The 27,037-nt window shown below is 43.9% G+C and overlaps 1 protein-coding gene across 2 annotated transcripts; it reads right to left on the bottom strand.

Moving 5' to 3' along the window:
* Window positions 1-237: 237 nt before the first annotated feature.
* On the bottom strand, window positions 238-27,037 carry KRR1 (KRR1 small subunit processome component homolog). 2 transcript variants are annotated; one of them, XM_059726104.1, is made up of 10 exons: window positions 26,955-27,037; window positions 10,759-10,934; window positions 10,085-10,219; window positions 9,623-9,748; window positions 9,456-9,539; window positions 7,791-7,847; window positions 6,462-6,632; window positions 6,206-6,283; window positions 5,999-6,092; window positions 238-4,810 (listed from the first exon to the last, which is right to left on the bottom strand). In XM_059726104.1, the coding sequence occupies exons 1-10, from the start codon at window positions 27,013-27,015 to the stop codon at window positions 4,674-4,676; spliced, it is 1,119 nt and encodes a 372-aa protein (XP_059582087.1). In that variant the 5' UTR covers window positions 27,016-27,037; the 3' UTR covers window positions 238-4,673. The 2 variants fall into 2 exon arrangements, with proteins under 2 accessions (XP_059582087.1, XP_006259898.1); XM_006259836.4 differs by lacking the exon at window positions 26,955-27,037 and adding an exon at window positions 11,603-11,840.

The following is a 27,037-nucleotide window of genomic DNA, read 5'->3' on the forward strand; positions in this document are numbered from 1 at the left end:
AGTTACAGGAACATCATTAGCTCAAGAAAAAAAAAAAATCACTTAAATTCTATCAAAAGACTGTCTTAAATCAACTGCTGCTGAAGCAACATGACGGTACTAAACGTGGAAGACATTAAAAGCTATTTTATCAGGATTTTGTTTGTCAGCATTTTCCCTCTCATTTTCAGCTACTGTGTATATTAGTCCATTCCCACCCCCCCCCCGTACAAATAAAGGTCACTTCTACAAATATACTTACATAATGAATAACTTTAATCAGGCAACTAGTAATCAGTGGGACACTGATCACATGTGAGATATTTGGAGAATCAGAACTTGATTTAGCTTCCTGCGTTATTTGTAGTTTTTTCACACAGCTATGAGATAGGGAAGAAAGGCAAAAAAAAGGCATGTTTAAATACTAAAAAAAAAATACATTGCAGATCCATGTAAGTTCGAAAGGACATTAATGGACAGGCACTAGGACCCAAGGCTAATTTTAATTTGCATTTTAGTTGACTGGATTTCAAATTGAGAGGTCTCCTTGAACAAGGCCTTGGTAAATTTATTGTTACTCAAGTTCTAGTTTCTGTTTTCACTGGCAGATTTTTTTTATATTTAATTGACCTTCTCACAGAAAGTAATTAACAATAAGATGCATCTCAGTGGTTTCAAGTGACCATCAAACCACAAATTGAGACTAACACAATGTTGAGAAAGTGGGCTCTATACAAAGCGCAACCTTGTAGGGTTAAGAAAAGATTTTATTAACAAAGTCTAATCAAGTATGCTCCAAGTGTTGTAGGCATAAAATATTCAAATCATCAACATGTTATAGCTACATGTCCAAAAAATGGAAATAAAACAAAGGGTAACAACTGATTTGCGAGATGCAGATTTCAGATGCAATAAAAGAACAAAAACATATGAAGGAGCAAGTACTATATAGTGCAGGCTCATAATAAGAATCTGACCATTATCACATAAGCCAGTGATGTAGAGTAGTCTGAGATCCAACTTGCAGCTATAGGTATCATTGAAAACCAACAGAAAAAAGTTGGTTTCTATTTCCAGCTGGAACTAACTGTGGAAGGCACACTATTTGATACTTCACTTCAGCTGGCCCAGCCTTTCATTTAGATAAACTAAATCTCCGCAGCCTTGCAATCTGTTGACTTGCACCTGTGGAAAGTAAAGGAAAAATATCTTCTTTGGACTGGGTATCCAGATATAGTCTTTCCTACTGGAGAGTTAATATCACCATGCCAAAGCTTACATGGAACATATCTACATGCACATATGCTCACAGTCCACAGAATGAGCTATTTAAAATTTAATAAAAGTTCAGGATGCAGTTATTACAAAAATTATGTGGGGAAAGAGACCATGCAAGATTTTGAAGCAATCTTTGGATAAAAGCCAATCATAACTCACACTTTGGGTTAGAGGCGATTAAGGCCTTAGGGCTGAGTTTAGCCATGTAAGCCTGTAACTGCAATTCAGAAAGTTCCTGCTTGGCTGCTGCCTAATTCTTGGGCACCTGAATTCTCTAGGTACCTCCCTGCTTGATTAGGCTCCCTATAGTTCTGCCTCGGTGGCCTGTACCGCACACTACATTTCAGAAGTGCTTAACCAATTAATCATGTTTTAAGTTGTAACCTGGCCACATGTTCAATCAATCAAGGGTGTAATAGAACAAGGAATAAGCCACAAAGTTATTCAACAAAAAATGTGCAACGAGCTCCTTCCTATCACACCATTAATTGAACTTGTGGCCAGGTGCTCCCTTGTGGCTGGGAGCCCCATCTGTTGATGAGGCTCTCAGCTGCAGAGACATACACAGCTGATAGGGCTCACAGCTGCAGGCGCACCCCATGCACTCTAGTGGATGGGAGTGCTGCAGCTGACAGGACCCCTAGCCATAGGAGCTTGTTATTAGTCAATGTAATCCTTCACTGGATTAGTCCCTCGTCATTGCACACCCTTCTCCTCCAAGATCAAGTTTCTTCGTCGGTCTCTTCAATCACACATATGCTCACTATATGGGCTTTTCATCACTGATGTGTTTTTTTCCCCCCATTTTCATAGGAAATAAGCTACTTGCTTGGTCTAAATAAGGGATCACCAACCTTAAAAGCAGGAAAACTGCATAATGGATTGGTTACTGTTTTGTGTGCAAGTGGTCACACATTCACATCTGGTTATTTACTTTGTGAGTGAGAATCTAGTGCCTTTGTTACATAGGTACCTTGCTAAGTAACTGTTATATTTACTCCTGGTTTTAAAATTCTATTACTCTCAGGCATCTGAACAGAGTCTTGTTACTCCTGTAAGCACCTTCAATTCCATTTACTAAAATAAAAGAAAACCCCAAATATCTGTTTGGAAAAACAAAAGCTTTGTTTAGGAAAGGCTATGGTTACAAAAAGAACAAAGAGGATGAAAAGCAGCAGTAAAATTCCTTCAAAATGAAAGGCAAACTTCATATAATCACCTGCCAAAAGAACCAGAGCTCCAGATGCTACCAAGAATTCCATGGGGGCAGGCTTCTGTACTGTATCTCATCCCATCCCATGTACCTTAAAGTTTAGTCTAAAATAACAACTTAAGAGTCATCTTAATCATCACATTAGGATTCTTTTTGTTTTAGGTATTCCCTTCTAGTGATTTATGTGGACCTCTAAGTCAAGGTTACCTACTAACCAGGAAAACCCATGTAAAGTTTGAGTGTTAATAAACGACAAGTTTGTACATGGTACCACATTTTGCATAATGCAGACAAGCTGCTCAAGACACCAAATTACATAACAACCACTATAATAAATTACACGATAGCCAATATTTTGAGTAAGTTAAGGATAAGAACTAGGTTTGAGTTCTACAGTATTGTGATATTGGGGTACTCCTATTAAACTCTGGTCAGTTTAACAAATGTTCCAAAATTCTGCTTTTGCAGAAAAATGTACATCAACAGTTCCAAACTCAAATAAATTGCGCACTACCCATTTAAAACGATACAACCTTAAATACCACAGGCAAATTAGTCAATTCAACCTTAAGTACCACCAGCTAATTTTTGTCAGATAAAGTAATTATAATAAATCTGTTAACATGTACCATTGACAGGTTGTCTGCATACCACTGGTGGTATGCATACCACAGACTGGGAACTGCTGATGTAGATCATATGTCTGTCTATTACGCTGTGAGTTAGGAGGCAAAGGAACACAAGAACTGAAAGGGGCCTCCTGGAACAAGTCAAGTCCCCTACATACATAAACAGTCAAGGAATCCCCCTCATCTTATCACTTTGAAGCTCCACATCCAAATACAAGGCACAATAAATAACACATCAAGGACATTCTAAAACACACCATAGGTAAAAACACAGACAACAAAGACAGTACTAATGTCCTGCCACTGCAATAACATGAAAGTAGTCGGTTAACAGATGCTAAGATCCCATAGCAGTGCTGTCCTATTGGCAGCTTGGGGGCTGCATACAACTTGTAAAGGGTTACTGGTGGTCCCCATGGGCCAGGCATCCCTCCCCACACCACTCTGGAATCTGCTGGTGCCAGGTGTTTGTAAAAAAAACTTGGCAATAGTTAGGATGCTAGTACAAGCCGCTTGCCCGCCACTGATTCCTGACCCTTGTTTGTCCCATATTTAGATTATAAGCTATTTTTTGCCAGGCACTCTCTTTGTTGCGTTTGTACCATGGGGTCCTAATTTATTAGCAGGTGTTAGAGTAACACAAATAATAAGCCATTGTATACCTAGCCTTAGTGACTGAAATTAAAAAAAAAAAAAAAGTGAATCACACCTTCAATGCAACTCAAAAATGACATCAACCAATCCTTTTCCAACTTCTATTGTTGATTCTTGTTTTTTTTAATGCCATTTTAAAATAATTATGCATGGCAATCATCCAGTATTCCAGAAAGGCTGAACACTTTGATTAGTATGCTTCTCACACATTTACTTCTCTTTCTTAGCTCAAGGTGTGAAATCTCACTGAACTAGGTTTTTACTGAACGTTACGTTTTTTCCAAATACTTAGTTTGCTTCAAATCTGTTGCCACAAAATGAGCAACGTGTTTTCAGGGACTTCTAGAAAGCAATACCATTCAATCATGTTATAAGGAGCAAAAGATGAATAGGTAAAAGGGACGTAACATTGTATTAAAACACTAACACAGTTATGCAAAAATAATTATAGAAACAAATACATACTTAAATGTTCATACAAATGTTATCTACATACATGTTGTATTCTGCCTCACCCTTACAGAAATGCTTCCTGTAAATAATGTTCTCATCAAATTCTTATGACTTCTCGATTCATATTATGCATCTGAATGCCCATCCTGATGTTTGTATTATGCTATAAACTCTGGATCATTCCCAAGATGATAAAATGAACAAAAAGTTACTATTTTACTTTCTCATACCTGCTTTGTCACCCCCTACGTAACTAAAATATTTTCTTTTCAGGCCTTGAAGATTTTAAAACTTGTTTTATGTTCATAAATTCCTAGCATGTGCATACCAGAAAGAGAGTGTATTCTTTAGTCTTTTCTTCTGTATTCCAAGGCAGCATAACATTGCTGATAACCCCAGCCCTATACCTTCTATGTACAAAAAGTTTCTTTGCAAAATACAGTACAAAATGTTGGTCCCCAAAGAAATCATTTCTTTTTTTTCTTTTCATCTGCTGCAATTTTTAGTTTGGCTTCTTCCACTGTAAGTGCTCCCAGCTTCTTCTTTTTTGCTTTCTTTACCTTTTCCTTGATAGCTTCAATATCAATTTTTGTTTCAGTAGAAGCTATGTAAAAGAAAGAGTTAAAAAAAGAGACTCAGTCATCCATTCTGTTTTTTTAAGTATACACTGGAAACTGACTACAAAGCAAGCCCATATCTGTATACCCTGAGTGGTCTCTAACAAAAATAAAATTCAAGGCACAGAATTTTAAAGACTTTTTAAAATTATTCTAACATTATTCCATAGCTGATAGAATATAACATGTCTTAGAAACCATTTTTTTTAAGTGGCATCTGAGGGCAGATGATGGACTCTGCACCGAGACACAATATCTGACACCTGTTGAATCTTGAATGCATTTTTGTTCCAAAAATTAACTTAAGGGATGTGCTGCCTGGCTAAAACATCCATCAGTTCCATAAATGCCTTAAAAGAGGTGTTTTGTTTTGTTTTTAGTTTTGGAGGAAGGGCACAAGTTGTGGGATTTTTTCTCTCCTTATTTTAATTCACCAGTCATGGACCTGTGCAGAAAAACAGTAGTGATATTATTAAAAGTATATTTATACTAAGCATATCAGAGCATACCAGGACCTTGGCATTTTCCCCTCACTTTCATGTGGGGAAGAATCATGAGTTTGCACAGTGTTCTTATTTTTCATAAACCACTACTTATTCCTACACAAAAATGAACCAGCACTTTGGGATTTCAGTTCTTCCCTAACACAAAATACTCTTGTAATTTATATAGGAAGATAAAGAGGTGAATGTATCATACACAGTATCCTAAAATGTAATTCCCCATTTGACAAAGTAGATTGTTACCTAGAAAGCACATCTACCTGACCTGTTAGACCCTAAGGGGGACTAACTTTGCTATACCTTCTGCTGTAATTTGTCTTTATATTTCAAGTGCCATCCACAAGTTGGTCATTTCTTTCAAGTTAAAAAAAAAAGCATGAGTATGCCACAGTGAATACATTTCCATTGCTATTTATTAATACTCAAAAAGGTGAAGTAAGAAACAATTTGTGATCTAGGGGACCCTCGTGGAACTACAGAAATACTGTTCTTGGATATTTTATTTACCCCTACCTATCTGCAATTCCACTAATGGATTTAGGTGGTGAAATGAACCTACGCTGGTCCTTCTTGCCACAAAATGAATTTTCATATTCTTTACTACCACCCACCAAACTAAGGAACAGCAGACAAAACAGAGGAAAGGGTTTTAAAACAGGAAATAAATCTTACCTTTCTTAGGCTTTACAACTGGCTTTTCCTTGGGTGGGATGAAAGCTTTGTTTCTTTCCTCTTGTCTCCTACTAATGGCTTCTGCTTGTTTTGCCTAATATTACAAGAAAAATGGTCAAAAAATTTTGTTGCCAAGCACATAAAACAAAGTGAGAATATGACTAATCTGTTTGATAAAAGACAAAACAAAAATCAGAATAACTTTACCTTTTTCTCTTCTACTCTCTTTCTTTTTTTCAGGCTCTCTTTCAAGAAATATTCTCCACTTGCCAATTCTTTATCAATCTGTAAAACAAAATCAAAAACATGTTGATGGAATATGAAGAAAATGTAGCCAGGTGTTTAAACTAAGACTTCTCAATAACAAGTATCAACTGAGTAAAGCTCCCAAATCACAAACTACCTTGGAGCAACATGGTCAAACCCCTTTACCTTCCTGTGAAATAAATCATAATAGTCTGACCTGGCTTTCTGGCTGTGGAGGTGGGAATGGTGTGTATTCCTTCTTAATATTTTTCTTCTTTGGCTCCTTGCGTCTTTTCAAGTTCTTGTGTTTGAACCGCGGCAAAAATCTTTCCCAATCCTGTCCTCTTAGTTCAGGGTATTTTGATAGCTCCCTTTTAATCATGAGAGTCTGTAATTATTAAAAAATAGTAAAAATATTTAAAAACAAGATTGCTGTAGCACCGCAGAGATCCTGTTGGAACATATGCTAAATTGCATTACTTTAACATTACTACAACAAAGCACAGAAGAAAACTAGGTTGTATTAAGCAAGAGCAGTGAGACTAGAGTGTACTTGTGCTAAGACTGAGGGACAAAGGCCCCTGACAGACTATCAATTAAAGGCATAAAGGGCATTTATACACATACTCTGGGAGTTGGGGGAGAGGGCACTTTACTGCTCTAATTAAAAGCGGCCAGAGCATCACGTGCATTAGCAACCCCACGCTAGTTAGAGTGCCCGCACTGTCGTTTCTCAGCACGGGGATGCTGATACATGTGACACTGGAGTCTGCTGGAGTGTGGTAATCTCCATGCTCCAGCAGACTATCAATTCTGGTCTAACGCGTTGTTATAACAGTGCACTGAAGCAGCCTCCCAGCACATGTATAATCACCTGATGGGATCTAATCCACAAACAAGAATAATGCCCTACCATCCTACATGTGCATGGCAGAAGGCACAACTGTGGCATCAAGGACCATATCCTAATCACATTCTATTGCCAGTGCAGGAGAGCCTGGGATCATGATCCCAGGCTTCCCATAGACTGCTAAGTAGAAAGTTTAGTCAGTGCCTGGCACAGCCGGCTCAAAGCGCCAGTCAACCTGGCCGCACATTCAATTTAAGGAGTGATGGGAATGAGCCACAAAGTTATTACACATTTTGTATGATAACTCTGTGGCTTATTCCCTATTTTATTACAGCATTATTTGCATGAACTTGTGGCCTTGTTGCTACTTAAGATGCAATTTAGTAGATAATCAAGTCCTAAGGGGCCAAAGTATACTAGCCAAGTTGCCTCGATTTATGTGCGAACTATCATATAAATGAACATGCAGTTTTCCTTTATTGCTCGATTAGATGCTATTATTATTCTGTTGATGCACACGACTAAGGGTTATTTCAAGATAATCTGAAGGGAATATGTTCTTCTTAAAAGGTGCAACATAAAAGAAATTCTCAAATAAGGCGGCATATGAATACTTAGCAAAGATGCTTTATGGTAACCACTTGTACGGTGTGAGTTAATGAGCTAGCTAGCCCATATATACAGAACTACACGCACCTTAATATTATATATGGGATGTATATTCTTCATGGTGTCCAAAACAGCTTTTCTAACCTAGTTTATAAAAAAAAATAAAAGGAAATTGAACTCATCATTGGCATTATAAATTGTATTAACATAATAAATCTTAAGAAACACTTTCAAACTCCTTTGTACCAGTGAAATGTTAGAAGAAAAATCCTCCTCCGAACCTTTTTGAATTAGCTATCTTAGATGGTGTTTGTAACTTGAGTAAATATGTTTAGAATAAGAATATGTTCATTAAATTAACGGCCTCTCTAAAGTGCGGCTGTTTCAATATAAAGGGGTAAAATCCAAATTTCTCAAATTTCCTTTTTTTTTTTTTTTTCTTTAAAAAGGTTAGCTTTCTTTCAAAAAGGTTAGTTTTCCTTTAACACCAAGGAAATTAACATATTTACCTCGGACATAAGACGACCATGAATACAAGGTGACCACGAATAATTATTCTATATATGAGAAATTTACAAATTTGTTGCTATTTTTCAAATATTGAAACTAATTATTGGAGATCTGCCTTGAATTTGTCCCCCTTTCCACTGCTATAGAAGGGAATATATCTGGGACATCAGGCAGCCACCGTGCCCTGTGCCTCCCCCCCAGATTTCTTTCACCTGCAGCCCCCTCCCTAGCTCCTGGCAGACCCCGCTCTCCCTGAGCACATGGAAATGAAGCACAAATTTGAAAACACTGACCTTAAAAATAAACAGAATGTTGGTTATATTTTTCCATTACTGAACACATGCAGATTTTGGCTGCAGTTTAACGATAGACAATGTATTTAATGAGATTTCCTTGTGTGCAAATAGGAGATGAAGGCTTTTTTTACCCCATGCTGATTATACTGTCTTGTATACAACCTTGTCTTGCATTTGAGTAAATAGTTTAAAATTCTTGTATCTTTGCATTAAAGTTTCCAAATGAAGCCTATGTCTTGCATTGTTTCTGCTTCTTATGGTCTATGAAGGACATGGATCAATTTTTTTTTCTAAAAAGCAACATATTTATAAGAGATCTAAACTCATTCTCTTGTTCCTTCAAGTCTCAGCACAGCAAAGACTTTCTGGGCCTGAAAAAGGGTGACCACACCCAAAAGCTTGCTAAGAATTTTTTTCCCCAACTACTTAGTTGGTCTAATAAAAGATACCACATCTACCCAAAGAACCTTGCCTGCTTGTGTCCTTAGACCAACACAGCTACAATCAAAAACCCTAGACTCATACATGCATATGCAATGAATTAACCTGTTTAGCAGCAACAGTACTCTTCAGCTTATGGTCAACAAACTACTTTTGCATTAAACAGTTGCACATCTGTTTCATGGGGAAGGCTGATAGGTGTAGAAGTCTGTCTCACCTACCATCTAGGGCAGGGATTGGCAATCTTTTGCTGTTGCAGGATACCGCTTGCAACCCAGTCCCTGTCACAGGCCACAGATCTCCACACACCGACACCTGATCTAGGCAGTTTTGGATGAGTGCTAGAGGTGCTTATGTCTACAAACTTTCAAAAGTTTTTTTTGTCATTAAGAAACAGATAGGTGCTTTCTAGGTCCGCTTAAAGTTTGCTGGATCCGAGCTGGGAAGATAATGACTTCAAGCTCTATCATGGAGATGGAGGCAGAGGCCTCTTAAATAAGCTTACCTCTTTTAGCCCACTAAAAGGTCCAAGAGCTGAAACGGTGTTCCCCTGTACCATGATGTAACAGTTTGTTAAAAGTTCTAGGGCCTATGCAAAAAAGGAAACAAGCATAAACTGGAGACCCAACACACAGGTAAGATCTTTATGATTATTGTGCATGCATCATGTACCTTCAGAGTAGAACCTTTTGGCCCAATAAGTCTGTCTCTTCTTTTTATAAACCTTTCTCTCTTTCTCACTAGAGATCCTATTTTAATGATATCACACATAATGTCATCCTGAAGGATACGCACAGCCTAAAAGCAAAACCAAAGATAAGAAATACAAGAAATGGTTTATCCTATGGTGAGCAAATCCTCACCTTTCATTGCACTAAATGAAGCAAAAACTCATTACTACATCTTAAGCATATGCCAAGAAAAGTTTACTCTATCCCTCTGTTAAATACTTCATTATTCCGTAAGCACTTTTCTTTCAAAGTTCATGCTTTATTCTGTTCCACTGAATTGAGTGAAAACCCTAGACTTTTGAACTGAGAAATATTAAATTAATTAAATTTAATATAAATAATATGAATATTAAAATTAATCTCTTAAGTACTTTATATGAATTACTGTTTTTTTTCTACAAACCTGCTCAAATGGAACACTTCTTGCTAAAAGCTTTATTAAGTCTCTTGCTCTGATGATCATATATGGGTCAAAGGTTTTCTTAGTTGTGGTGACAGTCATGCTACCTTCAATTAAATCCAACGACGCATTTATATGCTGCAATAGTTGAAAACAAATCATTAGCCACGTGCAGCCAATCTCGTCTTTAATAAAAACCTAAGGATTTTCCATCAAAAGAAATAGGATACCTGAAATAAAACATGTTTACACTACTATACATTTGATTTCTACCATTTCTAAACTGACCTCTAGATTATTAAAGTCTGTGGGAGCAACAAGCTACAGTTTATTCCTGAATAGTGCTTGAAAAAGGCACCAATCTTCACCTGCGCAAGTGGTTCAATTCAAGTCTGCAAGAACCTCAATTAGGTTAACAAGCTGGATTCTGACTGCTTCACACAGTCCCCATTAATTTTAGCTGGGCTCCCACAGACTCTTAACTTCAACTGCAGAACTAGATTGTTCCGGTCTTAAGGTACGTACACATCTGGAAATACATACTGAGAATGCCGTCAAAATAAAGTGAACCCACACAGGAAGGTGGACTAAGTAACATGCATAACTGCAATCAACTTTTCAAATGGCAAAATGCAGTTTTAGGAGTTACTCTATGAATATCTAAGAGTCATTCATACATGTTCATTCAAGGCTTTCTGCACCAGTGGCCAGCACTCTTTCAAGTAAGCCTCTCTGTACTTTGGGAACAGAGTTGCGAAACTGCTTTCTTCCAGAAGTCCTCTTGGGTTATCTTCTTTTGTAAAGGGTGCTTCTTTCCAGCCGTCGGGGACAGTGAGAAGTTGCGATTCATCCACTACAGACAAAAATGTGCCAGCATTAGAGAGCTTCTCCTTCCATCACCAACTGCCTTTTTCCTCCTCTTAATGGGGTGCATAATGTGCTGATTTAAAGTACATTAGCCATTTTCAAGGTGCATGCAGGGTGTAAGTCTACACGTGCACACCCTTAACATGCCTTAAAAATGGTGATTTTAGGCTACTTGTGCCTAAAATTGATATCTGCAAAAGCAAGCATCAAAATTTGGCAGGCACAGCTAAAGCATCTTAACACAAATGTAGATGTGCTAAGAAGCATTAACACTGTGTACACTGATTGATATGGCATGAACTTCAGTCCCAAGTCAGTCTGCATTAATGACCCTTAGTGTGTGTACGTGTAACCATGTGCTTCAACTGCCTTAATGCACATTAAGTTTAGGCGCACGTAAAAGCATGTGCAGACGGGCCCAGTAGCTACTAAAGGTACCGGACTCGGGGCCGAGGTGTATTGGACCCACGCTAAGGGAGATGCTGAGTATCACCATCTCCCACTGCAAGGGCAAGGCGGTGCAGGCAACCCACAGGGGCGCGGAGGAGTCCCCAGCCCCCCGGGAGGAGAAGAACGCGGCCCGCGCATGCGCCCCTAGCCCCGCGGCCCGGGAGGGGAGGAACCCGACAACCGCCCGCGCCCGCGGCACGTCACCGTTTCCCGCTTTCTTTTTAGCGGAGCGCTTGGCCCGAGCCGCAGCGGCAGTCTCGCTCCCACCATCCACGGACACAGCCATGTTGCCTGTCGCGCTCTGAACCCTCCCCCAGCGCAGCGGTGGAAGTGGCGTCGCCGGGAGCGGAAGGGCCGCCCGATCCCGCCGCAGTGTATGCCGGGAAGCCCAGACTAGGCACTCCTGTACGCACGTGCCGTGGGAGCAAAGCACCTGCCCCCACCCCGGTGCTGCTGCTGCCGCGAGCGGAAGTGGAGCTTCTCGGCTTTGTACCGCTGCCACAGCCGCGGCCCCTCCCGTGAGGGGCGGCCCGCACTGCCCCGGCCTCCGAAGAAAAACAAGGCGCGCCCGAGCCGGGCTCCATTGCGCGCTGCTCCTGGGCGCAGCTACACGTGCACAGTAGTGCAAAGCAATAAACTGGCCAACGCTGTGACGGAGCTGATTGCCCCCAGGCGCCACGTGCGCCCAGCACGCTGAGCCGGGTGGGTAGAGGCCAGGGCTCAGGCTCGGACCCGGCTCAGGCAGCAGCAGAGGGGCTGGCGGGTGAGAAGGCTCCAGGGCGGGGGAAGCCCCCACACTGAAGCACCCCCTGCCCCAGCCGCGATGTCAGTACCTACCCCTGTGTCACCACACACGGAAAACCTCAGCAGGAGGCTAGTATTTGTGTTTACAAGCATGAACCTGCTGCGGAGCTGTTTCCTGCAGCCTAGTAGGGCCCCATCTATAGACACCGAGACACGTGAACGCCGCGTGCCCGAGGCTGGGGGGCAGAGAGGCCGCTCGCAGGCGGCTGGCGCATGGCGGGGGCGAGCGGGGAGGTCCCGCACGCGGCTGCGGTGGTGGCGGCGGCGGGGAGCACTAGCTAGCAGTTGGTGACTACCTGCAGACGCCACCGGCAGTATTGGCAGCAGGAGGCGCCGCTGGCAGCATCGACAGCACTTTTTGCAGGGGGTGTACCGCCAAGCTCAGGGGTGCATGTGCACCCCCTACACGTCGCCAATGCAGACACATTAATCATCTCCGCAGTAAGGCAACTCCACAGTAAACGTGTAGGACCGCCCTCAGTGACAGGCTTGTCCTGGCTCTAGCTGTGGTAGGGGGAGCAGCACTGAAGGAGGTTTGCCTTCGTGTAGGTCAACACCCAGAGCAAAGCAAGAGTGCCACCACGTGGGCAGCTGCTGCTGCCAGCTGGCAAGGCCTGGGTGACAGCAGGACAGGGAGATTTACAGTCAAGGCACTGCCACACATTACATGTATTTAACCAGCTAGTGGTGTATCCTGCAATAAACTGAGACTAACCAGGTGCAAAGCAAGCCTGGCCACATGTGCAAAGTAATTATCATGTAATTAACTAGTTGATCCTGCAATAAATAGAGACCAGCCACACCTGTAAAGTAATTACCACACCATAAAAATGGCATCCAGTAGCAAAAAGAACCAACCACCTACAAAGGTCATGCTCAAAAGTGTGTAACAGTTTTCTAGCTATTTCTATCCAGCTAGGGTTACCATACATCCAGCTCTTCCCAGACACATCCTCTTTTTGGATCCTACAATCTGCATCTGGGCCGTGGCATATCATTGCCCCTCATGGCAGATGCCCTCTTTTTTGGAACTGGAAATACAGTAACCCTAACTAGCTTTAATTTGATTGTGGGGCAGGGCCCTCAGATGTTCAGTGACTAAGGCACATTAACAAAATATGATCAAGCTTGGATAATGGTTTATAAGTATTTTACTTGTTCTTTGGTAGGAGATGGCAAAATGGCAGCGCTAGTTTAAAACAGATACTGGGAGGAATACCCATCTGTGAAGGAGCTTTAGTTTCTGAGGAAGTTGAATTTAGGCTATTGATGCTGGTTTTAAATTCTCTAGTACTGGAGGAGCTTGAATGGCGGCTGCCCGACCTCTGAAAGACTTTGCAATTTTCATGCATAATAATAAATGTTTTCCTATCACTTTGTCCTTCTCCAGAGACATAAAAGGTGAAAATAAAGTTAATGCACTGATATACTACAGGAAAAACAACATTGACTTCCCTGTTAAAATTACACTTCATGTCATTGGGTGCTTGATAACTCAGCTCGCATGACAAATCAAAAATATCTGCTTGTTCTTTGTAAATTGAAAAACATAAAATTTTAAATCAGAATGACCTTTATTTAAGCAGTGTTTGAGTGGTGTGTCAACAACACAGTCAATGCAGTACTCACGGATATGCCCAAGCTAGCTTTAAAGTGACTCATCCAGGTACTGAGCAGGACAGCACTAACTGTCAGAGTATTCACCTAGCTTCTCAGACAGGCTTTTCAGGTGAGCTTCAGCCCTGCAGGTCCCCTGCAGTGCTGCTGCGCTCTGGGGCAGCTTGGCCAGCCCCACAGAGCAGCCCCTGTCAGGAAGGGGCTTGTGCTCCAGGAAGCCGTGACAGGCTGCTGCCCGGCCCGTTTGCTTACCGCTCACCGTTCCAGCTGCCAGGTGGGGGTGGGAGCAGGGCCCAGCCCCCACTGCTCAGTCTGTGCTTGAAGCCAGCCCCCTCCCTGCAGGATGGGACTTACTTAGCCACTGGCCCAGACCACAGGCTGAGTGGCAGCTGTGGCCAAGCCAGGCCAACCCTGCTGCGGTGCCAGTGGCCAGCAGCCAACCGAGCCCCCTCCTGCCAGGAGTGGGCTTGCCCTGAGCAGGGGGACTGCTGGCACTGTAGCGGTGGCTGGGCCGGGTAGACCCTATTGCGGTGCCAATGGTCTCTGTGTGCTTGGGACAAGCCCTTTCCCAGTAGGACGGGGCTTATTCAGCTAGCACCGCAGTGGGGTTTGCTTGGCCTGGCCACAGCTGCCATCTGGCCTATGAGCGGGGCCAGCTCCTGAATAAGCCCCCTCTTGCTAGAAGGGGACTTGCCCCGAGCACAGACCAAGCAGTGGGGACCAGGTCCTGCCTCCGCCCGGCAGCTGGAGTGGCGACCGGTAAGTGACTGTGCCAGGCAGCAGCCTGTCACAGCTTCCCCAGAGCACAAGTAAAAATCTTTTTCTGTCTTGCAATAACCTAATACACCTAATATACACGAGTTAAGTTATATTCTCATTCTTCCATTAGGTGGCAGTGAACACTCAGTTCCTTTGGCTGGCAGCAATTGCTACTACACAGAACAACCAAAATTGCCCTGTGTCATAAGTTTAGGGCATTATTTTTTCCCCTTGTCAGGCAGGGGAGGGAGACGGACATGCAGGGGAAAGATAAATGATTCACATTTTGACTATTCCTTTGCACATACATTTATATAATGATGTTGTACACAGATTCCCTGAGTATTTGGGGCTACATTGTGGAACATGGGTGCAGCCTACATAGAAGTACATTGTCCAAGGACAGCACCAAGGAGGTATTTTCTCTCTCTGAGCTCTTAGGGACAAGAGACTGTCCATTTAATCATCATAGGACCTGGGCACAAGTCCTGGATCAGGACCCTATTGATCCAGTCAATGTACAAACACAAAAATACAGTCTCTATCCTGTACCCCTCTACCTCTCCAAGGTACAATTTTCAATATAAATTAAGAGACAACAAATGTCAGTCAGAAAAAAAGACAATGGCCTTCAAGACAACAGGGAGACAATATTGGTCAGCATCATAGGCTATGCTTTTCACATGCCAGCAGGAAAAAAAATGTTAAGTAGTCTGCAGGCACCATGGTCAAAGGCAATTTTGAAAAAGGGTTATTAGCTGCAAGTATTTATGGTAAGCACCTCCCAAATACAAGGTGCAACATGGGGGAAAGCATAGATGTGCTTGTTTGACCACATACAATGGAGACTGGCATCATGCACCAACTGGAAATGAAAGTCAGTCTTACAGACTGAATCTTAAGATAGAGAGAAAAGGTAATGAAGGAATAAGCCATGAAGGACCTTGAATGTGAAGACTGAGGTGTGATACAAGGTGTCATAACCCAAGGGTATGATTTTGTGTGTGCTTCGGCACTGCAGAATTATTTCCCGCCACGAGGAGCTTTCTTTGCACGGTGCAATTCTCAGTTGCATGGAGAAAACCCCGGTGCAAAGGAGTTCCCGCCATTCGCATGCAAATTTGTGTCCCGCTATTGGCTGTTTCTAAATTATTCCCACGTGGCGGCTAGCGATTGGCTTGCTAGCCGTATAAGAGGCTTCAGTGGTTTCTGCCCAAGTTGGAGAACTCCAAGGAGAACCCCGCAAGGGAGGACTCCACGACCATCTGGAGGACGAGGACGAGGACGAGGACGAGGACGAGGACGAGGACGAGGACGAGGACGAGGACTTCACATCTTGTGAAGGACTCTGAGCGTTGCGGAGCCTAACAAACCCAGCGTGTGCCTTAAGAAGGATGTAGGGGCCTGATCAACCTCTAGCCTCTCCCCGTCACCGCCTAATCCCTCGACGAACCCTTCCCTGCATGCTTGTTCCATGGAGCCTAGCAAACTTCGTGTGTGTGTATCCAGAGCTCTTTCCAAGTTATTTCAAGAGGCTCGAGTTTTTCTACGGGTCTTGTTTGTACGAGTTTTGTAACTGCAACTTAAGCGAAGTTTTCTCTTGCCTGCACCGCGACCATCTACGGTGTAAGTAAAATAATCTTTAATCAACTGCTACGCGTCCGTGCCTAATTCTAGTCCGCCAGCCTGGCCACAGCCCGCCGCGCGCCCCCGAAAGCCTCGGACCGCTCCTGGCCCGCACACAAGGGAGAACAGGAAAAAAGTAGAGAGATGGAAAGAGCAGGCAACAAGGTCAAAGCAACAAGATGGAGAAATTGTCTTTGCAGCAGCATTTTAAATTGATACAAGCGGAGCAAGATGCATTTTTTTAGGGCAGAAAAGGAAGTTGTAATAACTCTGTGGGTAGTTTGCTTTCCTCCACAGGGCACAGCTAGTGAGGTCTTTTGCCCAGCATGTATGACATGATATGAAATTATTTCCTCATCTCCTCCCATTGTCTTTCTGGGGTATTTGTACCCACTGGGGAACAAGAACAAAATGATCCTTGTTCTTGACTCCTCTTGCCTTCATATGTAAGCATTGTGCATAAATCTGGCTGTTCAGGTGTACATTAATGCTGCTTACATTCAAAATTTATTAATACTGATTAAAATAATGCTCTGCCCAGTCATACAGTACTGGAAATACAGTATGACTGTTTACAATAGATTTGGAAGCCGAGAGTTAAGGAAGTCCCTCACATCAGCCCCTACGCAATACTTGAAGCAAGGGGGAGGGAATTTCTAGCAGGTGCCCTCCATGATATCTGAAGTCCCTTTCTGTTACTAGGAAGCTATTTCCCTCATTCTTCAGATGCCATAGGACATGCTCACAGCCCTCAACCTACACTTCTGTGAGATGTTCCAGGATCTACAAATGACTGAACACTATGTAAATTAAAAGTAATTCAATTGGTCACATTTTTATTTGTCTCATTTAATTTAATTGTGGCTAAGAGGTTGAATGACTGGGAGGGAGGGGTACACTGTCACTGTGTGTTGAGCATTGTGGAATCGGGTCTAAGGGTAGAAACAAACATTGCCAAACCCAACCAGATCAGCCATGGCAGGACGTGATCTACCACAGCTGATCTGCTTTGTTAGGCAAAACATGCATCATCTCTTGCCAGGAAATTCTCCGCCTCCCTTACTGCCCCATGCCTCCTTGCTGGTACCCACAGGATCAGGCCCCTCAAGCTTCCAGTCACCTGCCCAGGGCAACGGAGAACAGAGGCAGCTCCAGCTGCCCATGCTCTCCCACCACAAAGCAAACATACCCACCACAATAAAATGGCACAACCTTACCATCTTTGTCATGCCCACCAATTTTGGGCATATGTAAAACAGCTGTATGATTGCTCAGAACTCCAGTTTGAAATTGGAGATAGGCCTGTTGAAAGTTTCTGAGATAGGGTCAGAGGGGAGAGCAACAAAGGCAATGTCAAAGTGGGGGTCTGCTATAGACCACCAGACCAGGAGGATGAGGCTTTCTTCAAACAGCTAGCAGAAGTTTCCTGATCACAGGCCCTGGTTCTCAAACGGGGCTTCAGTCACCCTGACATCTGCTGGGAGGGCAATACAGCACTGCATAGGAAATCCAGGAAGTTTTTGGAGAGTGTTGGGGACAACTTCCTGGTGCAAGTGTTGGAAAGGCCAACTAGGGGCCGTGCTCTTCTTGACCTGCTGCTCACAAACAGGGAAGAATTGGTAGGGAATATAGTAGTGGATGGCAACTTGGGCAGCAGCAACCACAAAATGACGGAGTTCAGGATCCTAAGGAAAAGAAAGAAAGGAGAGCAGCACAGTAAGGACCCTGGACTTCAGAAAAGAAGATTTTGACTGGCACAGGGAATTTCATGGGCAGGATCCCCTGGGAGGCCCATCTGAAGGGGAAAGGAGTCCAGGAGTTCTGGTTGTATTTTAAAGAAACCTTACTGAGGACATATGAATGAACTATCCTGATGCACAGGAAGACTAGCCAGTATGGCATAAGGGCAGCTTGGCTTAGCAGGGAGCTCTTCAATGAGCTAACACACAAAAAAAATCTTGCAAAAGCAACTGGGGAGGAGTACAAGTATTGCTCAGACATGCACAGATGAAGTCAGGAAGGCTAAAGTGCAATTGGAGTTGCAACTAGCAAGGGATGTGAAGGGTAAGAAGAAGAGTTTTTACAAGTATGTCAGCAACAAAAGGAAAATAAGAACGTGCGAGTCCCTTACTGAATAGTGCAGGCAACCTAGTGACAGATAATGTGGAAGAGACTGAAATACTCAATGCCTTTTTCACCTCAGCTTTCTCAAGCAAGGTCAGCTCCCAGACTACTGCATCTGGCAGCACAATTTGGGAAGGAGGTGAGCAGCCAACAGTGGGAAAAGAACAGGTTAGGGACTACTTAGAAAAACTGGATGTGTACTGCATTAAGCTTGCAACCTGGCTAACTTAGCTATGCGATAAGGATTGGTGTGTATCCGTTAAAAGGTGAACCAAATTATGCAGTGCTTTTCAAAAGCCCTTTCCATAGTTATGAAGCCAGGTAAGTTACCTGAATGCTGCATCCACCAAGTTTATGTTAACATATTTAAATCTTTTTCCTGTAAACTACACCAAAGTAGTAAAAAAACATGCAACAACCTTGGAAATTTCCAATAAATTAAAACACTTAACTTCAAAAGCCAGTTAAGCTTCCCAAGTAGCAATGATGTACTCACCTATCAAAATGCACCGAGAATGCTTAAATGCCATGTGGGATTTTTCTAATAAAGTAGATTTAACATTTGTCAGTATCATTTTCTCAAAAGCTTATTTGATTTTCATTGTCATAGTGATCCAGTATATCACCCTTTTCCAAGTTTTAAATGTAATAATTTAATTGATTTTAATAATAAAAGACCTCAAGCCTGAAAGGATCCACCTGGATGGACCCATTTTCCTGCTCAAAACCACCTGAGGGTCATACTCAGTACCATATCTATAGGCTTTCACTTTACATAGCACAGACATCTGTAGGCGCAACGACCAGAGACAGGCCACGGCTATTGAAACAAAGTTACCTATTTACTCAGTAGTACAGTAATTATTTCCTAATCAGTAGATAGGACTACAGCCACTTGGCACTTCTCCATATGACATTCTCAGATCCAAAAGACCAACTGGGGATTTTGAGACAATTCAAGCAATCGGATGCACTAGTCTGTAGCATTCATTCTCTAGACATGTCATATAACACCCATTCAGTCTTATCACCCATAATCCTTATGCTCACATTTTATCAATTTTTAACTTTTAAACAGCAGGTTATGATTGTTGTGCAAGGCATTTTCTGTGGATTAATAAGCACCTTATGTTGATGACTCAAGCAGAGGGTCATTAACTGCTTCTAGGTGGTCATTAATCCCTAGTAAATGTTCTGCACATGGACCATTACTACATAATTAAATAATCAATATTACCCTTTGATTCATAAACCTGAAGTAATATATTCCAAGTTTATCTTGGCTAGGGCTGTGCTTAGTTCTTGTAGTTTATGGTGCAAGGGAAGAACAACAGTATGGCAAGAGAAAGCCAGATTTAATCTGTTGGCTCTTAAAATAACAGTTACTTTATAAAAATGGCAATCACTGGTTGTATACATATAATTTAGAGCCACCAATGTTTTCCTTTTTAAGAAAGCATAATGGAACAGATTAAAAACAGAGAAAACAGAGAAAAATTGTTCAGCCTTGGGCATTGAAAATTAATATTATCTTCCTCCATTTAATTTCATTTCCTTACATTCAAAATATAAAAAAAAATACCTATACAAAGGCTCTCATTGCTCCAACACTTAACATTAAAACAGAACCTCAGCAGGATTAAAACAATCAGACAGGAACTTTGCCTGATAGCCAGCCATCTATAAAGAAAGCTACTTTCCACCCTTTCATCATTTTAGGTATAGCCTCCTCCCTCCTAAACAGACACTAATTGGGCCTCCATTTCTCTCTTCTTTTCTCTCTCTCTGTTGCAGGGGAGAACACTCTGCCTTCTTTAAAATGCTTGCCTTTGTAACTAGAATCTATCTATCAAGGCATTAGCAGATGAAGACAATGGTACCCACTTCAAACTCAGTCAAGCGAGGACCACACCATGTTGTTCCACCAAGATAATAGCATCACTGAATTCCATACAAAAAGCTTTTGAAACGGCTAAGAAGATACAGTACTGTATATGATATGTACAAAAAAGACCAAAGAATTTCATCTGAAGTCCCTGACAGATGTTAAAATGGGCACGTGATTGGTATCTGAGAGTTTTTATGCCCAGTACCAGAAATTGTGTGTGCATGGCAAGACACTTGATTTTTGGGATTAGGCATAAAATTCCTCAGATCCCAATCATGCAACTGCCAGAGCATACGCCTGGGGATAAGAGCTCCCTGACCCCAGATGCCTGCACTGCAGGAGGGCTTTAGGGGTGCAGATAGAAATGCAGCTTCCAGCTGTAACTTAGAAGGATTTTTGCAAAGTGTTTTGAGTTACAACATTACCCCAAACCAAACAGAAGTTCACTGTTGGTTCCAAGATAGACGCGAATCTAGCTGCCCATAGGAGCCTGCAACCAGGTTCCCATAGGAATGGCCAGGGCTTTCTGCCAGTGTTCACTGTCTTCAGAATGGGAAGGGAGAAATGTAGCAGAAGGAGCTCATTTTGGCTCTGCAGATGGTGCTGAAGGGTAGGGTGGGTTAATGAGAGCCCCCCTACCTTGCAGGGGGTGGGGGCTGCAATACACCCACCCCACCCTGCAGACTGAACTCCCTCCGCTCCACCTCCCCCCTCCCATTCTGAAAACAGCAACAAGCTGGGAGCTCAGCAGAGACAAGTTACAAAAGATGCTACTTTCTGACATCTTTATCTGATACCTCATGCAATGTGGGGTCAGCTTTTCACCCAATAAGCCATTTTTTAAGCTGTATGAGGCCATGCACTTGTTTGGTCACAGCTATAAGCTACTTTCTGTGTCCAGAACAGGCATGAACTGTCACTTCTGTCTGCACCTTAAATGTCCCCTAGTGCAGGGAGCCAGATTCCCACGTTGCAAATCTGTGCGCTGCAGAATCCAAGACCAGGGGCTGCCTCCATGGGATCTCACAAGAGAAAGCCCTGGATCTGAGTTTGGGACCAGGGGCTGTCCCCTGCCCAATCCCAAGATTCAGATACAGGGTGGCTGTGTTCCATACCTGGGGGCTGCTTCCTGCCTGATGCAGACCATTAGCTCATAGGCAGCATCAGGCAGGGGCAGCCCCAGCAGCGGTACGCATGCCACATGTTCAGTTTAAAGTACGTGGAGCCCAAAAGCTTTGCCCAAGAAAAACCTGCTGGCAATAAAGAGTTTTGACAGAGTTAAAGGGATGGATGAGAAACAGGAAATTAATTACAAAGAAGTCAGCAGGTTTAGGTTATAAATTCTTTAGGGCAGGAGCTGCCTCATCCTGTGTTTGTACCGCACAGAGCAGACCAGACCAAGGCCCTGATCTTAGTTGTTGCTTGTAGGCACTACCCTAATACATGCAACACCACTGTTATGCAAGTTCCAAAATCTTGAATGTAAAGAGAAAGGAGAGATAGCAGGAGTAGATCCAGAGGGGCTGCAGCAGCTTGGTTACACCCATTTCTGTCTGTAGTCTCAGAGCTCACCAGCATGTCAGTGGAGCTCTGTATGTGCTGTGAGCTCTATAAGCTCACTGGTACAGGGTCTGTCTGGAGTTCCTGCTTTCATGCAGTGCTGGAGCTTGCTGCCATTTGCTCTTCCCCTCCCTAATTCCTCTTGTACTCCTCAAATTCAGCAGCAGGGGAAAGGAGGGGACCAGCAGCAGCAGCAATGCTGAGCCCCTGCTTCCATGGAGCTCAGGGGCTGCACACTACTGTCCCTTGTCTCCTCCTTTCCCCTGCTGCTGAATTGAATGAGCTCTCTTCACTTGGTATGCATCACACTGCCAGGAGCTTGGGGAATAAGCAGGGGGAAACTCATCCTTAACACAAATAATTACGACGTCATAGGGATAACGGACACCTGGTGGGACTCCACCCATGACTGGACCACAGGTATAGACTGCTATACCTTGTACAGGAGAGATCAAGTAGATAAAAGGGGCAGGGGTGTAGCTCTCTATATTAAGAAAAGCTACACGTCCCTGCAAGCTGATGTTGGCGACTGGGGTGGATGACTGGAGACCCTCTGGGTTAAAATCCATGGGGAACACAGTACAGGGGACACAACGGTGGAAGTCTACTAAAGCCCTCCCACCCAAAGTCAAGAGCTTGACCAGGAGTTTGCCCGGGAACTGGCTGAGGCTGCATGCTCCAGGTCCATGGTTGTCATGGGTGACTTCAACTACCTAGACATCTCGTGGGAGGATCACTCAGCAAAATCCGAGCAGTTGCAAAGCTTCCTATCATGCGTGGATGACCTCTACCTGACTCAAGAAGTCTACGAGCCAATGAGAGGTAAAGCGCTGCTCAACCTGGTACTGGCTACTGGGGATGACCTAATCAGTGACCTAATGATCAATGGGAAGCTGGGTGACAGCGACCACGATCTGATCACCTTCACTGTCTGCCGTAAATCTGGCAAGTCAGTCAGCAACACTGAAGTCTTTGACTTCAGGAAAGCTGACTTTGACAACCTCAGGAGGCTTGTCAGTGAGGCCCTAAGGGACCACAACCCCAGGGGGAAGGGAGTTCAGGAAGAGCAGATGCTCCTCAAGGGAGAAATCTTCAATGCACAAGCTAATTCTATTCTATCTCAGAGGAAAGGCAGCAAGAGGGCACAGCAGCACCCCTGGCTCTCCAGGGATCTAGAAGACTTCATGAGGCTAAAAAGAAAGGCCTACAAAGGATGGAGGATGAGCTTCACCTCCAAGGAGGAATATTCTGCACTGGTCTGGTCCTGCAGGGAGCAAACCAGAAAAGCCAAGGCTGCAACTGAACTCCAACTAGCTTCAAGTATCAAGGACAATGAAAAGACCTTTTTCAGATGTGTGGGGAGCTGGAGGAAAAGCAAGGGCAACATTGGACCTCTGCTAAACCAGATGGGGCAACTGACGCCCAGGAAAAAGCCTACCTATTAAATGGGTCCTTTGCCTCGGTCTTTCATCAGTCCCATCAGCGCATGCCCACTGCGGGACAGGGAGGTCCATATTGAGGGAGATCCCCTGCCCTCCATCAATGCTGACCTTGTGAAGAAACACCTTGAGAGGCTGGATACCTTCAAGTCAGCTGGCCCTGACAATCTACAGCCAGGCGTACTCAAGGAGCTGGCGAGCATCATAGCCCAGCCTCTGACACAGATCTTTGAGAACTCCTGGTGCTCAGGTAAAGTGCCCGAAGACTGGAAGAAGGCCAATGTGGTGCCTATCTTCAAGAAAGGGGGGAAAGTGGATCCGGCAAACTATAGGCCCATCAGCCTGACCTCTATCCCGGGGAAGATCTTATAAAAGTTTATTAAAGAGGCCATCCTTAATGGACTGGCCAATACCAACATCCTGAGGGATAGCCAGCATGGCAGTTGCGGGTAGGTCTTGCTTGACCAATCTCATTTCCTTTTACGACCAGGTGACCTATCACCTGGACAAGGGAGAAGAGACTGATGTCATATATCTTGACTTCAAAAAAGCCTTCGATCTGGTATCCCATGATCACCTCTTGGCAAAACTGGCCAATTGTGGCCTTGGGTCCACCACAATCCTCTGGCTGGGAAATTGGCTCTGTGGTAGGACCCAGAGGGTGGCAATTGATAGAAGTCAATTGTCATGGTGCCCTGTGACCAGTGGGGTCCCTCAAGGCTCTGTCCTTGGGCCTATATTGTTCAACATCTTCATTAATGGTGTGGACATTGGAGTCGGAAGTGGACTGGCCAAGTTCACCAATAACACCAAACTTTGGGGCAAAGCATCCACACCTGAAGACAGAAGGGCAATCCAGGCTGACCTGGACAGGTTCAGCAAGTGGGCGGATGAGAACCTGATGGTATTTAACACTGAAAAATGCAAGGTTCTCCACCTTGGGAAGAAAAACCTGCAGCATCCTTATAGGCTCGGCAGTGCTACTCTGGCTAGCACTATGGAAGAAAGAGACTTGGGGGTCATCACTGACCACAAGATGAACATGAGCCTTCAGTGCGATTCTGCGGCTAGTAAAGTGACCAAAATGCTGGCTTGCATCCATAGATGCTTCTCAAGCAAATCCCGGGACGTCATTCTCCCCTTGTACTCGGCCTTGGTGAGGCCACAGTTGGAGTACTGCGTCCAGTTTTGGGCCCCACAATTCAAAAAGGATGCGGAGAAGCTTGAAAGAATCCAGAGAAGAGCCATGCACATGGTCAGAGGTCAGGAAAACAGACCTTACGATGACAGGCTGAGAGCTATGGGGCTCTTTAGCCTGGAAAAGTTCAGGCTCAGGGGTGATCTGATGGTCACCTATAAATTCATCAGGAGTGACCACCAGTATCTGCGGGAATGTTTGTTCACCAGAGCGCCCCAAGGGATGATGAGGTCGAATGGTTATAAACTACTGCAAGACTGTTTCAGGCTGGACATAAGGAAGAATTTCTTTACTGTCCGAGCCCCCAAGGGCTGAAATAGCTTGCCATCGGAGGTGGTTCAAGCACCTACATTGAACACCTTCAAGAGAAAATTGGACACTTATCTTGCTGGGATCCTATGACCCCAGCTGACTTCCTGCCCCTTGGGCAGGGGGCTGAACTCGATGATTTTCTGGGGTCCCTTCCAGCCCTAATGTCTATGAAGTCTATGAAGGGGTTGTGGCTGCATCTCTGTCATTCTGATATTGGATCTGCCCATTAAAGAATGCAGTGGTAGAGTGCAGAAGTGAGGAGTCCGAGATACTGTGACCATATGGGACCAGGGGGAATCAAGGATACTGCCCCACCCTCCTCCCCCAAATTCAGTGGCACTGCTGTAGGCAGAGGAAGAATGGCAGTGTGGTGATTCCAGGACACTTGTTTGAATTTTCACTGATGGGCCAAGACTAGCCTACGAAATCTGGGACCATCCCAATCAAACCGGGGCATACGGTCACCCTAGATCAGAGACCAAGGAGGAGGAAAACAGGATGTTAAACGTGTAGGGAATCAGAGAAATATATAAAGAAAGTTTGTCATGAATTGTGTTCATGTCTCAGAAAATGCCAAGGTCAGAATATAGGACTGTACTTTTCTAATACAGACCACCTCTACCCTCCTTTTACCCCAAACTGTGGCAAACAATAGCCTGTTCTCAAAGGTCCAGAGACAATTCCACAAAGTTCCCTCCAACTGGCATGGAAACAATCACATTTTAGGACTATAAGAAATGCCATAGTGGGTCAGACCATCTAGTCTAGCATCCTGTATCTCATAGTCCTCCAGAGCTCATCGTGGGGCCCCTGCCTTGACAGGCCCCACAGCACTCCCCACCACATCATCTTAAAAGGCTGGGGGACACCAAGCCAGTCTGGTTCTGAACTGCCCATCACTGCTAGGTATACATGGTCATGGTGTGCACCCGCCACCATCCCATCCTTGTGTCCTGCTCAGACACCAGGTGGTAGGACACTCTCGGCTGGGATAATCCCATCAGCCACCAGGGATCTCAGCTGGTGGCTCCTCCACAGAGTTGTTGATATGGGTGTGTATCTGGTGCTGTTCACGGATACCACTAACATCTGCCCCTTCTGTGAGCAGAGGGAGACCCTGGTGCATGCCTACCTGCAGTGCGCCAGGCTGCAGCCCCATCACAGCCTCCTCCAGAACTTCCTGACGAGGTTCTGGGTGCACTTCTCCCCTCATCTGTTTATTTATGTACTCCCTGTCCATGGTCTCATCAAGTACAGGACTTACGGTCAATCTCCTCCTGGCCCTTGCCAAGCTAGTGATATATCTCAATGGAAAGGAGGTTCTGGCCAGGAAGACCCCTGGGGACTGCAGGCCGCTTTGCTGTCCCTGGTCTAATCCCGTCTTCAGGCAGAGTACTTCTGGGCAGCATCCACTGGCTCGTTGGACTCATTTGAGGGCTAGTGGGTACTGTCCAGCATACTCTGATTTTTACTGGACTCTATAGGCTTTTCACATTAGTCACTTCACACTTACCTACTGGGGGCTAATAGAGAAGGGAAGATTGGTCCATAGAGGAATAGTGGTTCAGTAGGTAATGAACCTGCCCAGGACCTGGGAGAGTCACATTTCCTACTGCACCATATGCACCCTGTGTGACCTTGGGCAAGTCTCCTAGCCTCTTTGCTTCAGTTCTCCATCTGTAAAATGGAGACACCATGTTTTCTCACATACAATGCACCCTCAAATAGGCACATTGTTTTTGAAAGGTAGAATTGAGGAAAAAATACTTCCAGAGTTATGGCTGCATAGAGCAGGAACACAGCCTAATCTTCAGTAAACTCACCCTCCCTTTTCTGCATAACTAAAGCTGATTCCCTAGCTGCTGCTGAAGACTAGTCTTCATAGATAGATCTATGATTTTGAAGAGCTAAAGAGTCTGTGTTAAATAGTTAAAGGGTCTGAGTTAAAGAGCTAAATAACAGCTAGCTGGATTAGTAGAATATCAGACCCAACAAAAAGGAGAGATGATCCTTAACACCTGTAGAGTAATGAACAATCAGGCATTAAGTCTACTGACTCCCTCAGCTGCCTGAACAGTAATACCACAGCTGCTCCACTGAAGAGCAGGAATCAAATCAAGATGCTTCCAACCCGGGGCAGAAAATCAGTTTCTCAGCTTAATATATGCATCCCAATTTTGGGGGAAAAGGGTATGTGCTGTATGTGACAAAATATGTTAATATTGCTACCTGACTTCACAAAGATATTCTGAGACACTGAAGACTGTGAGACATTCAGTAATGAAGTCATATAAGTCTTCTTCTTTGGCAAT

This window comes from Alligator mississippiensis, chromosome 4, assembly GCF_030867095.1.
Source record: "Alligator mississippiensis isolate rAllMis1 chromosome 4, rAllMis1, whole genome shotgun sequence".
Lineage (NCBI taxonomy): Eukaryota > Metazoa > Chordata > Crocodylia > Alligatoridae > Alligator > Alligator mississippiensis.